At 41.1% G+C, this 17,378-nt stretch overlaps 1 protein-coding gene across 4 annotated transcripts in view; it reads right to left on the reverse strand.

Annotated features, from left to right (window-relative positions):
- Positions 1-17,378, reverse strand: part of rab3ab (RAB3A, member RAS oncogene family, b) — a 41,338-nt gene that overhangs the window by 21,553 nt on the left and 2,407 nt on the right. For 2 of the 4 annotated variants that reach the window (XR_013818598.1, XM_079844887.1), the window contains exon 2: positions 2,893-3,120. Coding sequence is in view for 2 of the 4 variants with exons in the window: in XM_079844887.1 (XP_079701013.1) it covers positions 2,893-3,120 (228 nt within the window). In the remaining 2 variants the exon portion in view is untranslated. Of the gene's footprint in view, positions 1-2,892; positions 3,121-7,700; positions 8,620-17,378 lie in introns of those variants that run through there. The other 2 variants (XR_013818599.1, XM_079844886.1) reach the window with 2 other exon arrangements.

The raw sequence follows: 17,378 nt of genomic DNA on the forward strand, positions 1-17,378 counted from the left end.
GAATTTTACAGGAGAAGCCCCCCCTGAAACGCGATTGGGCTTGTTTTGGGCTAGTTTTGAGTAGCAATTGTGCGGGTTTTGTTGTGAAAACCTGGCAACCCTCACCTCATCATGAATATTAATTACGTTTCCTGCCGCTTCCAGGAGTGCCGCAGTTCAGCCTGAAAGCCCTCGCGCTATACATTTACGGTTTTGCGTCAGATATTTTCTCGTTGACCACCAGCATGGCGTAGAGAAAGTCACAAGTATGGATTCATTTCCAAACAATGAATGATAATGAAGCAAAATGTGAAAAGTTAATAACATGCAAAGGAGGCTGCACTAGCAATTTGACAAAACATTTGCTACAGCACAGAGTGCCACAGGCTTATACCAGATTTATAGTGAAAGGCCTTTATATTTATATATATATATATATATTTGTCAACCGTTGAGTCACCATGGTTTAGGTAAGCGTTTAGGCACAATTACTTTTGTAATGCTGAATTGCAATTTATTATTTACAAGTTCACTGAATAACTGAATTACTATTAAATTAATATACAACTAATTAATAAATATAACTAATAAATATAATTCATAACTTGGTTTTATTCAGAGACAGAGAGATAAAATGTAATAAGACAATTTCAGAGGTGTTCATTTGAAAAAAAAATGTGTTGCAAGAATGGCTTAATTAATACTGTAATATATGTACAGTACAGGACTTTTTTGACATTGCCAACCTGTAAATTAATTTTAGAGCAAGTAATAAACACAAAATTTTTTGTTTGAGTTGCGTATTGTGCCTTTTTCCTTTACCACTAGTTGTTTAATAATTTTAATGGAACCGGAATCGTTAGGCGGAACCGGAACCAGAACCGGAACCGGAAAATTTCTCACGATTCCCAACCCTATTTATGACATTATCACAATTATATTAAATGTATCAAATTTTGTATTCTGTTAACCCATTTAAGCCCACCGGCAATTATATTCCTTTTGTAAGTATTTTTCTAGATATTATCCATGTTTTATATCTCAATGACATGCAAGCAAACAACCAAATAAAGGATTTAAAGAAAAAAAAAAAGGTGTAAGGGGTCAATGACAAATAAGGTTTTTAAAAGTGTCATGAACGTTTTTTATTTATTTATTATTATCCTGTTGTCTGAGGTCAACTTATGACGTTCGTAATATCATTTATCATAATAAATCAGTAATAGGCTATTTTCTGCCTTGGATTTGAGGCTCTCTGAAAAACACTCTGTTTTGATGGGCGTGCTGCACTGAAGACTTGGAAGTAAACGCCCACGGCTAGGATTGGATAAGATTTGCATATTTAATGAGTTTCCGCTCCCCTGTCAGTACACGTGAGGAATAGTTTTAAAAGCGTCTGGAGAAACGCTCACAGGACTCGCAAAATATCTTTATCAAACAAACACAATTATTCATCTCTCATCCACCCGCCATTGATTGGAATGTTATTTCTGTATCATTTCACCCGATCATCAGTGGATATAACCGTGAATGACAGATATCAAGAATCAGCATATGAATCTCAACAATGGTGACATACTTAATGCTGCAATGCATGCTGGGAGGCATGAGTCTAAAGCAGGGGTGTCCAACCCTGCTCCTGGAGAGCTACCGTCCTGCAGATTTCAGTTCCAACCCTGCTCCAACACACCTGTCTGTAATTATCTAGCACCCTGAACACCATGATTAGCTGGTTCAGGTGTGTTTGATTGAGGTTGGAGCTAAAATCTGCAGGGTGGTAGCTCTCCAGGACCAGGGTTGGACACCCCTGGTCTAAAGGGTTAGTTCACCCAAAAATGAAAATTCTGTCATTAATGACTGACCCTCATGTCGTTGGACACCCGTCAGACCTCCGTTCATCTTCAGACACAAATGAAGATATTTTAGTGTAAATCTGATGCTCTGAAAGGCCTCCATTGGCTCAACTTTACACTCTCAAGACCCTTAAAAGACACTAAAGACTAAAGTTACAAAGTCCATCTCACTACAGCGGCTCTACAATAACTTTATGAATCGGCGAGAATAGTTTTTGTGCGCAAAAAACCCCCTAAATAACGACTTACATAGTGATGACGATTTCAAAACACGGCATCATGAAGCTTCGAAGCGTTATGAATCAGTGAGTCGATTCAGCGGTTTGAATCGCCAAATTTCAGCAGTTTGACACGCGACCCGAATCATGAATCGACTCACTGATTCATAACGCTTCGAAGCTTCATGAGGCTGTGTTTTGAAATCGTCATCACTAAATAAGTCGTTATTTAGGGTTTTTTTGCGCACAAACTATTCTCGCCACTTCATAAAGTTATTGTAGAGCCGCTGTAGTGAGATGGACTTTGTAATGACGTCTTTAGTGTCTTTTAAGGGTCTTGAGAGTGTAAAGTGCATTGTGCCAATGGAGGCCTTTCAGAGCCATCAGATTTACACTAAAATATCTTCATTTCTGTCTGAAGATGAACGGAGGTCTGACGGGTGTCGAACGACATGAGGTTAAGTAATTAATGACAGAATTTTCATTTTTGGGTGAACTAACCCTTAAATACTGTGGTGGTTTAGTAGGGCTGGAGCTAAACTCTGCAGGACATCAGCTCTCTAGGACCAAACTTGCCGACCCCTGACTTAGAGCTACAGAAATGTACCCTTAAGGGTCCCACCCCAGTGACGGACACTTGTACCCTAAAAAGGTACAATTTTGTACTCTTATTTTTAAGAAACCTCCAGTAAGAAAAAAATCTGCTATGATATTTATTGATTCATTATTCGTTTTTGAATTTAAAAAACACCTCTACCTCTTTTCTATCACAAAAAGCCCTTAATCTGGCACAGCTATGTTCCAGGTGTATGTCAGGACCCAATCAAAGCGCTCTCTCTCACCCAGATCTGCAGCTTTATCCTCTTGTCGTTCCTGTAGATGGTCTTCACCTTGAAGTCGATGCCCACTGTGCTTACAAACGCTGGGGTGAAGGAGTCGTCTGCGTAACGAAACAGAAAGCTTGTCTTCCCGACGCTGCTGTTCCCGATGATCAGGATTTTGAACATGTAATCAAAGTTCTGGTCGGAAGACTCCTTTTGCCCGTAGCGATTATCTGTAGCTGAAGCCATCTGTAGGATGTAGAAAAGAAAAAGAGGATATTTATACATGTTTGCGTTAGGGATGGGCAACAGTGGTCGAGTAATCGAGTACTCGAACGTGACAGCGATCACCGATCATGAGAATGATGATCGCCCTGACTTTAAAAAAAAATATTTGTCTCTTTTTTTATTGGTTATTGCGTCGTTTTGCGCGATACCGGAGGTCTGATTGGTTAGCGTTAGGGATGCCACAATTCTCAATATAATATTGAACCGTTTGGTACGGCATTCACGGTTCAATACGCGCTTGTGAATTGCGTTTTTTTCGGTTTCGCATTTAATTAATTATTTTTCTACAAATTCTATAATTTGCCTCCATCCCAATACTGAACAACGCGACATACATTCACATCACACACTAGTGGTGGAGTTATCCTCACAGGACACTATAGTTATTCACAATCACCAAAGTTCATCATTTGCATGCGTTTTACAGCTTTGCCGGTTTCATTCGCGTGCGCGGTTTTAACATGCGCTTTTCAGAGCGTGCGCACTAAACGGCTGTCAAACACGTGATTACTGGACTAAGTAGTCGTCTTACTGCGCTAATACTGTCAAATACACACAAGGTTAACATAAACACAGTCGGTTATGTCTAAAGTGAAAATAAAATCGGTGTGTGTGTGTATTAGATGCGTGCAGGTCTTAAATTGACAGCAGCGCAGCCTATAGTAAACACGCCGTCCTTAAAGGGACAGTTCACCTCTAAAATTATGTCATTATTTACTCACTCTAATATTGTTTCAAACCTGTATTCATTTCTCGATGACAGAATTTTCATTTTTGAGTGAACTATCCCTTTAATGTTAATACAACAACAAAAGACAAAGAGAAAATCACTCACTGCTCTTGACTGAAGAACTTTAATACAGTAGCTTTAATTAGAATCAGTGTATATTTTATAGTGAAGTCTATGTAGTGTTTTAATTTTACATTCATTCATTCAATTTCATACTTTAATGCTGCTGTACAGCTCTGAGCTGCCAGTGTAAATCTTTATATATATTTATTTTATATTATCCAATACACTAGGAATGTGTACAAGGGTTTTTTTAAGTAAAGTTTTAAGTTTAAGTAAGGTTTTTCAATTCTTTTAAGTAAAATAAAGAAAGAGTATTACAATAAAAAAATAGTATTTTTCTCTTTAACCTCTTGCTGTTCCTGTCGCCTAAGAATAGAATAGCAAAAAATGTATGTGACAAGCCATCAGAACCGAACCGAAAACCGTGGCTAAAAACCGAGGTATGTATTGAACCGTGGACTAACTGTATTGTTGCATCCCTAGTTAGCGTTATACAGCCTCCAGACCGCGGCGAAATAAAGTGAAACTGAGGCACTGCAGTGATGTCTGGAATTATTGCAAGATGTGCAGCGCCAATCTGTCATAGCCTACACAGCATTATAATGAGAACACGATGATGCTGTAAATGATCTGAGCTTAGTTCCCCGTGCATCAGCTGATCCAGAGAGAAACTAGCGAGAACACTCAGACTAGCGCGCGAAGTTCAAGTGCGCATTCGCGTCCTTTTCTGCAGATGCACATTGTAAGATTACTTTTATGTTTTCTATATCTGATTAATCTAATATAAGAAGCGTTTGGTTGAGCTTAATAAGCTAGCAAAGCCCTGCCGTTATACCGGCTGTTCATTCTCTTCAGTTTCAGCTCAAACGCATTAATGCTCGACATGACGGTTTAGAGACGGTCATATTCTTTTCAGATATTTCTTTCTCAGAATCATTGATATTAGTAATGCAGCAGTGCTATACTGTTCTCGTATTTTTTAACAGTAGACCTAGTTTATTTAAAGCTGTTTTTCGTTATGAGTTCGTAAACGCGCAGTGATGTCTGTAAACGCTTCGATCATGAATAATAAAATTAAGTGCATGATGTGCAGAGTCAATCTGTCATAGCATTATAATGAGAACACGTTTTTAATAAAATGTTGTTTCTGTGCTTTCGTTGTCCGTGTATGAGCGTTGTTAAGGGAAGAGCGCATTCAAAATGTTCCGTTTCAAACCATAGCCTGTAAAATCTAGCACGCTGAAGTTCACGTGCGCATTCACGTCCTTTTGTGTTGATTTATGTCGTAATAGGTTCATAATAATCTTCATATTAATATTGATATAGGGTGCGTTTGGTTGAGTTTATTAACCAGCTAGCAAGCTCTGCAGGGTGGCGTTATTTCACAGTTTCAGCTCAAATGCAATGTTCGATATTACTGACTTGGTTATTTGAGACGGTCATTTTATAAAGATGTTTCTTTTTCAAAGACATTTATGCATCATAATCTAGCCGTTATTTTTTGTTTTATATGTTCATGTTTTCATATACCCGTTTTCATGTCACGTTTGTATTTGTCAACAACCATTTTCATAACAGTATTCATTATCTCAATGACGGACAAGCCCCGCCCCCTGTACATATCCCGCCCCCTGCTCATGCCCCGCCCCCGAGTACTCGAGTACTCGTTTTTGAAACCTATCGATGATCGAAATGAGAAATTGACAAAAATGCCCATCCCTAGTTTGCGTAACAGTTTAGAACCGTTCTCGTCTGGTCGATTAACACAAATGTTCAATTCCAAAATCTACCATAAGGGCTGGTAATCTCTATCATTCTCAATCTGGTAATCTACCATTTCATTTGTACAGCGAGTCTGGCCGATCTCCATTGACAAGCGTTAAACGACAACTCCGGTGAAAAATGAACCTAGGGGTGATTAACACATGGTTACCGAGTAGATCGTTCTCTGGGATGCGTTTTCATGAAAATCGGATGTAAAGAGTTTTATCTCTAAAAACAGATTAGCTTATAACACTAGTATATGGGGCATAGAATAAGTCAAATTAAATCGCTAGTTAAAACCACTAACAAGGCTCAAAATAGCCTCACACTAACACGGGAGCATAATGAGGGTCCCTACAAAGATAAAAGATACTTTATAAAGACAGAACATTATGCGTCTACAGACCGGAGCCATCTTGGAAAACAGTCTCGACGTGTCGAGCCACGAGCGCGGTGCTAAACTGCGATAATTCTTATGCTAAGTGAGCTGGTCGATAGGAATTATTGCAGCTTAGCACAGCGTTCGTGGCTCGACTTTCCAGACTGTTTTCCAAGATGGCTCCGGTAACAAGTATGTGTTATTTTGGCAGGGCTGGCAGCTAAAAATCGCATTTCTGGGTCTGTATATCACATAATTGGGGTTTGCTTCAACCCGCGGACTTGGCAACAGGTCAGTTGAGTTCTGTTGACATTTGACAACTAACGTTATGCGTCTCTCCGTCGCTCTGATTGGTTGTAGGTCTGTCCAATTGAGGTCTTTCCTGGCTCGGTTGAAACACACCCCATAATCACAGCCCAATGGAGCAGATCAGACTCATATTCTGACTAGATTGAGTATGACGACGTCAGGCAAGGTTACATTGGCAACATGCAAACTCGATCAATTGCGAGTTGAGTCTCACAATTGAAGGAGCATTATTTGTATGATACATGATGACTATGGGAAATTTCATAGTGAGCTGACAGTTTTGGAACAGAGCCATTGTGATTTAGTACATTTAGGAGTTAGCTGAAGATGACAGAACAAGCAAAGGCTCAACTTCAAAATGACTGTACAAAATCACTACGGCTGAGTGAATCTTTGTCCTATCCACTGTCTGTCACTCATCCCTCGAGACCTGTGACCAAACAGCAGCATCTGTCCAGTCACCAGCCTATGAAAATCAGTCATGCGAGAATCCCGAGACAGAGAGAAATGTCTCAGCGGCTGCCAGGACTTGGCATTAATCTGACATTTTCTTTTGGTGTCAGATCAATATTTGGCACAGGACCTTCTGAATATAAAACAGAATTTAACACCTCCAGCAGAATGTGAGAAAGATGACTCTCTACCGTCCATCTGAAGCTTACACAAGCCACTGTAATGATGATGATTATAGTTGGTGATTGTATAACCTTAATGTGATGGCTTAAAATAAAGTAAAATCACAATAATATATTAAGAAAACTATAAAAAATAATAAGAACATGATAAGAAATAAACATCAAGTTGAATAAAAATGCACTTTTTAAATTATTATTAACTAACCTAACTTTAACCCTATAGTAAGTTCTATGTAGTCAATTAAAATGACTTTATCCACCTTAATGGCATTAAACACATTGAATTAATCATGTTAGCATGTTAACTTTGCATTATTACTCATGACTCTGTTCTGTAAAGGCTGGATATTGAAGGTGAGCAGAGGAGAAAGTTAAAGAGGGCACATGTAATATGAGCGGACACACACTGAACGTATCGCAATGACTCAACAAAGCTTGGAAGATCAGATTGGGATCAAGTGAAAAGCAATAATCAGATCTTACGGATGCCTGGCAGACACATTTAGGTATGAAAGAAAGTAGAGCTGAAACACTTTCACATGGACAAGAACAGATGTTTGATTCTTATCAAGCTGAGGAAGGTTTTACTTAGAAGAGTTAATCAGCCATTCTTAAAGGGTTAGTTCACCCAAAAATGTAAATTCTGTCATTAATTCCTCACCCTCATGTCGTTGGACACCCGTCAGACCTCCGTTCATCTTCAGACACAAATGAAGATATTTTAGTGTAAAGCTGATGCTGAGAAAGGCTTCAGATAGGCCTCCATTGGCATTCAGTACATTTACACTCACAAGACCCATAAAAGGCACTAAAAACGTCGTTACAAAGTCCATCTCACCACAGTGACTCTACAATAATTTTACGATGCGACGACAATAGTATTTGTGCGCAAAAAAAAATCAAAATAACGCCTTTATCCAGCTTGTATTGTCTTCCGTGTGTGTCTCCACGACGCATGCGTGAGAATATGACGCAGATCCGGCGTTCGGGAATCCATGAAATGCTCACTTTAACCCCATTTTGAGAACTACGCCGAGACCTAAAGCACGATCAATGTAGAATTCAACAGCTGAGATACGCGCGTCTTCCTCTGCTTGTAAACAAATCTCTTCTGGGTCATGTGTCCGAACGCCGGATCTGCTCATATTCTCACGCATGCGTCGTGGAGACACACACGGAAGACAAGAACAAGTTGGATAAAGGCGATATTTTGATTTTTTTTGCGCACAAAAACTATTGTCGTCGCATCGTAAAATTATTGTAGAGTCACTGTGGTGAGATGGACTTTGTAACGACGTTTTAAGAGCCTTTTATGGGTCTTGTGTAGCCTGGATGCCAGCCGAATTTAGCCCCGCCCACAATTTTTTTTGCTCAGGCAGTTCGGTCTGGACTCGCTCCATAGAGGAGTAATTATGCCCGAACAGAAACTGTTCGGACCAATGAAATGATCAGGGCGGGCTTTAGACGATGATGGACAGATGATCAACAGTAACGTCATCATCCACGTCATCGAAGGCTCTTGGGTTGAATTTGCTCTTATCCTAAACGGAGAACTTGTTCGTATATGCGTTCACCTTCACTATTTCTTTCAGAAACGATGATCGTGTTGGTAAGTACTCTGTGTATCCTTAAATAATTTTATTACTGGCAAAGATCGTTTACACTCATCTTTTTCTTGTAACGTTACTTAATCCAGCGTGCGTGCAGACAGGGTTTCCAAGTGTTTTTGCAATGTCGCGCACAATTGCTACTCAAAACTATAGCCCAAAACAATAACTTTCCGGGGTGTTCTCCGGAAAAAAATGGCGTTTGGTTGGCAAAATATGTTATTTTGGCAAGGCTGCCTGCTAAAATTCGCATTCCTGGGTTTATATAATCACATAATTGGGGTCGCTTCAACCCGCGGACATGGAGAAAAACACGGACTTGGCAACACAGTGCAGTTGAGTTCTGTTGACATTTGACAACTAACGTTACGTGTTGCTCTGATTGGTCTGATTGGTTGTGGGTCTATCCAATTGAGGTCTTTCCTGGCTCGGTTGAAACACGCCCCATAATCAAAGCTCAATGGAGCGGTACCAGACTCATATTCTGACTAGAATTGAGTATGGCCACGCCAGGCTAGGTCTTGTGAGTGTAAATGTACTGAATGCCAATGGAGGCCTATCTGAAGCCTTTCTCAGCATCAGCTTTACACTAAAATATCTTCATTTGTGTCTCTTCATTGAGCTCTGACGGGTGTCCAACCACATGAGGGTGAGTAATTAATGACAGAATTTTCATTTTTGGGTGAACTAACCCTTTAAGGTCTGTTCACACCGGCACGATTCTCGCATGCGTTTATCGTCGACGTTTAACGCCTCGTGACGCCAATGTGAGTGTGCGCAACAACACGCAAAACGGCAGGCGTAATTTTTTTTTAAAAAACGCCTTGGGTTTGTTTATTTGTTTTGACGCGGTGCGTTAAAAACTGTCCGACCAATGAGATCGGCGCTTTAGTTGACGTGCCTGGAAATGCTGAAGTTACAGTAAAACACCACTTACATTTGCATTTACATATTTGGCAGACGCTTTTACGACTGAAGCACGGTGTTGTGACGCTTCCCCTCATGTGTGTGTTGATGGGCGTTCCTCAAGTTTACCGCTATAGGCGTGCGTTTGAGCCAGCGGGGAATGAAAAACAAAGGACCAGCGAGAGACTTCTCTCAGTCTCCATGTGCTCTACTTCCATTGGGGAGTCGCGTTCAATGGATTAATTTGTATAAAGATGGACTTCGACCAGCTTTTTTCTTTCCCGGAATGCTTAGCGGTTGCGTTAAAGTCGCTTGACGTGACCCATAGGAATAAAGTCGAGTGCAGAGAGTCCTGATGAAATGAACGCGGCGCAGCAAAACTGATGAAATGAACGAGGCAAAAAAAAATCGACCAATTAGAATTTTGGTCAAACCAGAACATATTGACTAATAATCGACTAATGGACTGGGAGATTACAGCCCTAGCGATGTACCCTGACACGCACCTCTCCAAAAATGTAACAACGCGTCAATTCTACGCGGACGGCAAGCGCTGTGATTGGTCTGCCAGAACCCCTCCCTCAGGTCAATAAATAAATAAAAAAATCTGCGATAGGAGTGTGTGTGTCCAGAAATGGGATGATAGTTTCATCTGCTATATAACACAATATTGTGTAGTGCAGAGATTCTTTATGTTAGTGAATAAATACATAGATCCGCTGAGTAAAGTTTATTCATTTTCTCATTAAAGCTATTTTCCCCCATCTAGCGGTGAAAAGGTATATGGCCATCCAGGGAATATTAGTCTCTCTTCCTCTCAATTCCGATTTCGTTTTAACTCCTACGGTGGCCGATTTAGTCCAAGATTAATATGGCTTCCAGTTCGACCTCGTCCACATTCGACACGTGTTAAAACACGAAAGGCGAAGCTTGAATTTACGGGAATGTCCCTCTTTGGCTAATGTACTTTCAAGATGGAGGGGCAACATGGCGACCCGCATTCGAACCCTCACCCGTATGTGTTTACAATGGCATATTATAAACTTACCAGAATACTTTATTACTTGAAAGAAGTAAATATGCTTTAATGAGCACATATATTTAAAAGAACTAAGTGTTTTTAGCTAAGAATAAACTAAAAAAGTTACACAGTGTAGCTTTAAAACCAAAGATGTGAATCAGTGATTGTATATCAAGAACAGGGACACATTTCGGTGCATTTGGTTTTGTGATTTCAACGGAATGAATAAAGTCTCCGCAACAGTAATCGATTGAAGCGCTCGTCTGCACGAGCCACCGATACTGAAAACATCATCACGAGCTCGGCATGATTTCACAAACACACTTTGGGTGCGTCTCAATCAGGTCCTGGTTCAGTAGTCAGGCCACTGATCAGGGATCAGCTCATTGCCTTATGTCCTGATCAGTGCCCTGACTACTGAACCAGGACCTGATTGAGACGCATGCAATGACAATGTAAACAAGCCGCTTCTTCTGCGGCTTTTAACGGTGGACACTGCCTCTAGTGGTCTGCATGTGGAATTGCACATTGACGAGGACAACAACGCAGAAGTATAAATGAAAACCAACGTGTAACTTGCGGCGTAGAGGATACAGCGAAGGTCCGACGCAGAAGTATAAATCAGCCTTTAAGGGTGTTTTACATCATTAAATGAAGCTAATTCTGATAGGGGTAGAAAAATGTCAAATTAGACTGATGCCATACATACATACAGATTAAGGATGCCGGTACGGCCTTCACGGTTCAATACGTGCTTGTGAATTGCGGTTTTATCGGTTTTGCTTTTAATTAATTATTTTTCTACAAATTCTATCATTTGCCTCCATCCCAATACTGAACAACACGACATACATTCACATCACACACTAGTGGTGGAGTTATACTAACGGGACACTAGAGTTATTCACAATCACCAAAGTTCATTATTTGCATGTGTTTTAAAGCCTTCATTCGCGTGCGCGGTTTTAACATGCGCTTTTCCGAGCGTGCGCACTAAACGCCTGTCAAACACGTGATTACTGGACTAAGTAGTCGTCTTACTGCACTAATACTGTCAAATACACACAAGGTTAACATAAAACACAGTCGGTTATGTCTAAAGTGAAAATAAAATCGGTGTGTGTGTGTATATTAGATGCGCGCAGGTCTTAAATTGACAGCCGCGCAGTCTATAGTGAACACGCTGTCCTTAAAGGGACAGTTCACCTATAAAATAATGCCGTTATTTACTCACTCTAATATTGTTCCAAACCTGCATTCATTTCTCGATGACAGAATTTTCATTTTTGAGTGAACTATCCCTTTAATGTTAATACAACAACAAAAAACAAAGAGAAAATCACTCACTGCTCTTGACTGAAGAACTTTAACACAGCAGCTTTAATAAGAAGCAGTGTATATTTTATAGTGAAGTCTGCGTAGTGTTTTATTTTTACATTTATTCATTCAATTTCATACTTAAATGCTTTTTTTTAGAGTAAAGTTTTAAGTTTAAGTAAGGTTTTTCAATTCTTTTAAGTAAAATAAAGAAAGAGTATATTGCAATAAAAAAAATTATTTTTTCTCCTTAACCTCTTGCTGTTCCCGTCGCCTAAGAATAGAATAGCAAAAAACTGATGTGACAAGCCATCAGGACCGAACCAAACCGAAAACCGTGGTTAAAACCCGAGGTATGTATTGAACCGTGGACTAACTGTATTCTTGCATCCCTAATACAGATGCTGGAATATATTCGGAATAGCATATTATCATTTGCTTGGCTCCGCCCTCCTACGTACTTCCGCTCAATTGTTATTTTCCTTCAGTACTCGGTCTGGGATTGCCATATATTCTCTGGTTTTCGTCTGTCAAATTTTAACCGGTCCAATCAGCGAAGAGAGGGAGTGGCTGATATCGATGATGTTGATGTTGTGCGCTAGTTTGAGATGACATACGTCACAAACAAACGTTAGCGATTGGTTATGGCAGATCCAGAGTAGCTCTGGGCAGATCTAATAGTTTTAAACTTTAAAAGAGTCCCCGCCTTCAAGGAAGTTAATGCTTGTCAATGAAGAGCGGCCAGACTCTCTGAACAAATGAAATGGACGAGAGTCTGGTAGGACCAGGCTATATTATTATTACTATTCCTGCAGAATGTATAATGTAATATGCAAGTAAGCATATTTTCCAAATGCACTGAATATGGCCTACTGTATTTACCAACAATTGCAGGCCTCATTCATGAAACACTCGTAAAATTAGGATCAAATTCGGAGTAATTTGCATGTAAAATGGACCTTTTACGAAAACTCAAACGCTTCGTATTCCACGGATTCGGTAGTTAAACGTGTGTATATTAATGAATAAATAGGACGCGCGTGCACGCTCATTCATAATTAGCATAATCCCCGCCCATGAGTTACACCAGCCAATGACGTGTCAGGAACGCTGTGGAATCTTCTGGACTTCTTTCTCAGGTTTGGCTCCAGTATTTTGCATAAATGCTAAAGAGACTAATTGGCCATATGCCTAGCAATAAATATTAAATTATCGTGTGTCCACTAAAGCATTTTTAGCCAGCTATAAAACGCCTGGTGCTCTTCTGAAAACGGCCAGCGGGTGGCGCTTTTCAAGCGGAGATACTTTGGTTGCTATGATACAGATTATCCATGGCCGTAATGCGTTACTAGCATCTCATTTTGAAGAATATTACTGAATATGAAAATGCAGTTAAAGCAGTATTAACTTCTCCATTATTGTTGTTCAATCGGTGTACAAGTGGGATGATTGGTCGGTGTAGTGTTTGTCCCGCCCCTCCTCCACTGTGATTGGACGGCCTGGCAAAAATGACGTGACAATATCTGCCGATTACCCAACGTTAGGAAAAAAACAAACCAAAACTAACACAAATGTATCAAAACATGAACTTCGGTTCGGATCTTGGTGTGGAAAACTGCAGAAAACACACGGAAACTCTGAACAGCAACAGCACTTAACAACAACAATTAACTAGTGCTGCACAATTATCAAATTATCAAAATATCGCAAATGTACATATCGCAAGGGCACGCAATTTCTGAATGATTTTAATAGGCTACTTCAACATTGTGAAAAGTGTATGTTTTAGGTCGATGTATATATCAGAGAATAGACTGAGCACACGACTGTTACTTATGAGACTTGCTTGACGTTAAAAAGAGTTATTAAACGCAATAACTTACGAAAAACAACTCCTTGCAGTCTCGCGCTGTCTGACACACACACACACCGAAACGTGCGCACAAGCCGTTCTTTTTTTGTGTCTTGTTACACACTCGAACTGTCAAATACACACACAGTTGTGTCAAAATGGCCGTCTTGATGAGTATTCATGTAAACACTGTCTCTTAATCTTTAAGTGAAAGATATCCGTTGGAGAAAGAATTAGATTTTACAAGCACACAAGCAATATCGTATCGCATATCGCATTATTTAACAAGGATATTATCGCATATCGCATTTTTCTTCAATATCGCACAGCCCTACAATTAACCCAGTTCAACTGAGTGCAAATATAGTTTAGACCAACAAGCTATCTTCTATGTTCACTGAGTAGACATTAGGGATACTGTGGCAAAACTCATTGGGATTGGAGATGGGCATCGTATTCCACTTCAGGGCAACATGATCTTTACATAGAGAACTCAAGGGTGGTTAAAGAGAAAACAATGCTGTCAAAAACACCTTAAAAACTCTAATCCAAGTTTAATTCATCACAATGAAAACGGTTTCCACCGGACACAGCACAAAGGCTTCTCCTCAGGAGACGATTCAGCACTGGGAAGATTCGCAGAACACCAAAGCTTCCTATCAGCATCTCTCCTGATAACAGACAAGAGCAGACTAAAAATAGAGCCTAACTTGTAGAAGCTCTTTCAGGACAACAAAAGCAGACTCCGGGAGGCGGAGCTCATTTCTATGGCTGTTCAGAATGTGTGTATTGTGCTCTAGACTAGAGTCCGCTTTTCTCTTCCTTTAGACTCAAATCCTCAATAATGCAAAAGAAATTGAGACTGACAGCACTAGTGGACACTGTGTGTTAGAGCCGCTCTGTCCAAGAACCATCAAACCCATTTGCTTCAGAATCATCATTTATAGTCAGATAACACTGAAGAAGCCTAAAGTGACGGCTGGTTTAAGCAGGTCTAGCCTGGACCACACCCCTAGGGCTGTGCAATTAATCGAATTTCGATTTCGATTTAGCCTCCCAACGATCACCAAAACAGTACAATCGAGAAAAAACGATTATATTGCCATGTTCAGTTTTGCAAGAACACTCATTTTGTCTTGCGTTCTGAATGAAACGCGCACGCGCTCATCCGCCCCTCCCGAAGCCACAATCTCTCTCAGTTCGTGAGTCTCGTGACTCGTGTGCATATCATCCGCTGGAATTTAAAAACTCTGCGCGAGTAAAGATGGCAGAAGGAGGGCAGTTACAGCAGCGTTTGGTGAGCAATAAAGGCAAAACCAACTCCGTTGTCTGGGAACAGTTTGGCTTCGAGGAATCAGACGACGAGCAGAAACATGCTAAGATTTGCTACATGGTAGTGGCTGCAACGCAAGGGAAAACCACAAATTTGTTTAACCACTTGAAAATTAAACACAGAGTGATCTATGACAATCTAATAAAGAAACAAAAACTGACGAGAGCAGGGGTGCCGTGTAAACGTCATTTTTTTCCTTCATATTTTTCAAATAATTCTCTCTTTGTAAACTTTGTTCAATGCATGCGAGTGCTGTCATATGTTCGAATATGACCAGTAATTTTCGCCGTCATCACCCGGGTTTAGTGCCAGAAGACGCGAATGAGAAGTAGTGCGCGCTGTGAGAAAATTTGTCTCTGTGCGTTCATCCGAGAGCGCGCACACGTCTCACAGCGCGCAAATATTGAGTTCTCTTTCAAGTCTTGCTCTTGAACGGACAAACTCACACAAAGCGTATGTCAACATGTCCATCTTGATGAGTATCCTAGCAGACATAGTCTGTATATGCCTTGAGTAAACTTTACACAGTCGAGAAAGACGACGCATATCCGATCATTAGGTCTTAAAGGGGCAGTGGCCTTTACTGCTGTCTGTCTGTTTAATGTCAAACAACAAAAGACAAGGACATCACTCACCGCTCTTGATTGAATAGCTTTTGTAAGTTTAATAGGATTAATCTTTAATTTATGCACTCAAATATGCAATGTTATTTTACATTTGATACATTTCTGTACCTGAAAACTAATGTTAGGCATACCTGAAAAGCATATCTAGCCGAACCATATTGTTGATCTTATTTATTTGTGGTTATCATTTTTACGTGAATACTTTTATACTTTGATTTGAATATATGTTATATTATTTATTTTAATAGTTCAAAAAGTACAACAAATGTTACAATTTCAATTGAATTGTTGAAAGGTGTATTTTTAATAAATGCAACACATTCCCAAAGTCATGTGAAATAATCGTGTTACATAATCGAGATTTCAATATTGACCAAAATAATCGTGATTATGATTTTTTCCATAATCGAGCAGCCCTAAAATGTCCCCAGGGTGGAGTAAAATGCCCCCCAGGGTGGAGTTAAATGCCCTCCAGGGTGGAGTTAAATGCCCTCCAGGGTGGAGTTAAATGCCCTCCAGGGTGGAGTAAAATGCCCTCCAGGGTGGAGTTAAATGCCCTCCAGGGTGGAGTAAAATGCCCTCCAGGGTGGAGTTAAATGCCCTCCAGGGTGGAGTTAAATGCCCTCCAGGGTGGAGTTAAATGCCCTCCAGGGTGGAGTTAAATGCCCTCCAGGGTGGAGTTAAATGCCCTCCAGGGTGGAGTTAAATGCCCTCCAGGGTGGAGTTAAATGCCCCCCAGGGTGGAGTAAAATGCACGCCAGGGTGGGGTAAAATGCCCTCCAGGGTGGAGTAAAATGCCCCCCAGGGAGGAGTAAAATGCCCCCCAGGGAGGAGTAAAATGCCCCCCAGGGTGGAGTAAAATGCACGCCAGGGTGGGGTAAAATGCCCCCCAGGGTGGAGTAAAATGCCCCAGGGTGGAGTAAAATGCCCCCCAGGGTGGAGTAAAATGCCCCCCAGGGTGGAGTAAAATGTCCCCCAGGATGGAGTAAAATGCCCCCAGGGAGGAGTAAAATGCCCTCCAGGGTGGAGTAAAATGCCCTCCAGGGTGGAGTAAAATGCCCTCCAGGGTGGAGTAAAATGCCCCAGGGTGGAGTAAAATGCCCTCCAGGGTGGAGTAAAATGCCCTCCAGGGTGGAGTAAAATGCCCCCAGGGAGGAGTAAAATGCCCTCCAGGGTGGAGTAAAATGCCCCAGGGTGGAGTAAAATGCCCCCAGGGTGGAGTAAAATGTCACCCAGGGTGGAGTAAAATGCCCCCAGGGTGGAGTAAAATGCCCCCAGGGTGGAGTAAAATGCCCCAGGGTGGAGTAAAATGCCCCCAGGGTGGAGTAAAATGTCCCCCAGGGTGGAGTAAAATGCCCCCAGGGTGGAGTAAAATGCCCTCCAGGGTGGAGTTAAATTCCCCCCCAGGGTGGAGTTAAATGCCCCCCAGGGAGGAGTTAAATGCCCCCCAGGGAGGAGTAAAATGCCCCCCAGGGTGGAGTAAAATGCCCCCAGGGTGGAGTAAAATGCCCCCCAAGGTGGAGTAAAATGCATGCCAGGGTGGGGTAAAATGCCCCCCAGGGTGGAGTAAAATGTCCCCAGGGTGGAGTAAAATGCCCCCCAAGGTGGAGTAAAATGCACGCCAGGGTGGAGTAAAATGCCCCCCAGGGAGGAGTTAAATGCCCCCCAGGGTGGAGT

Source organism: Gobio gobio (genome assembly GCF_949357685.1).
Source record: "Gobio gobio genome assembly, chromosome: 19".
Classification (NCBI taxonomy): domain Eukaryota; kingdom Metazoa; phylum Chordata; class Actinopteri; order Cypriniformes; family Gobionidae; genus Gobio; species Gobio gobio.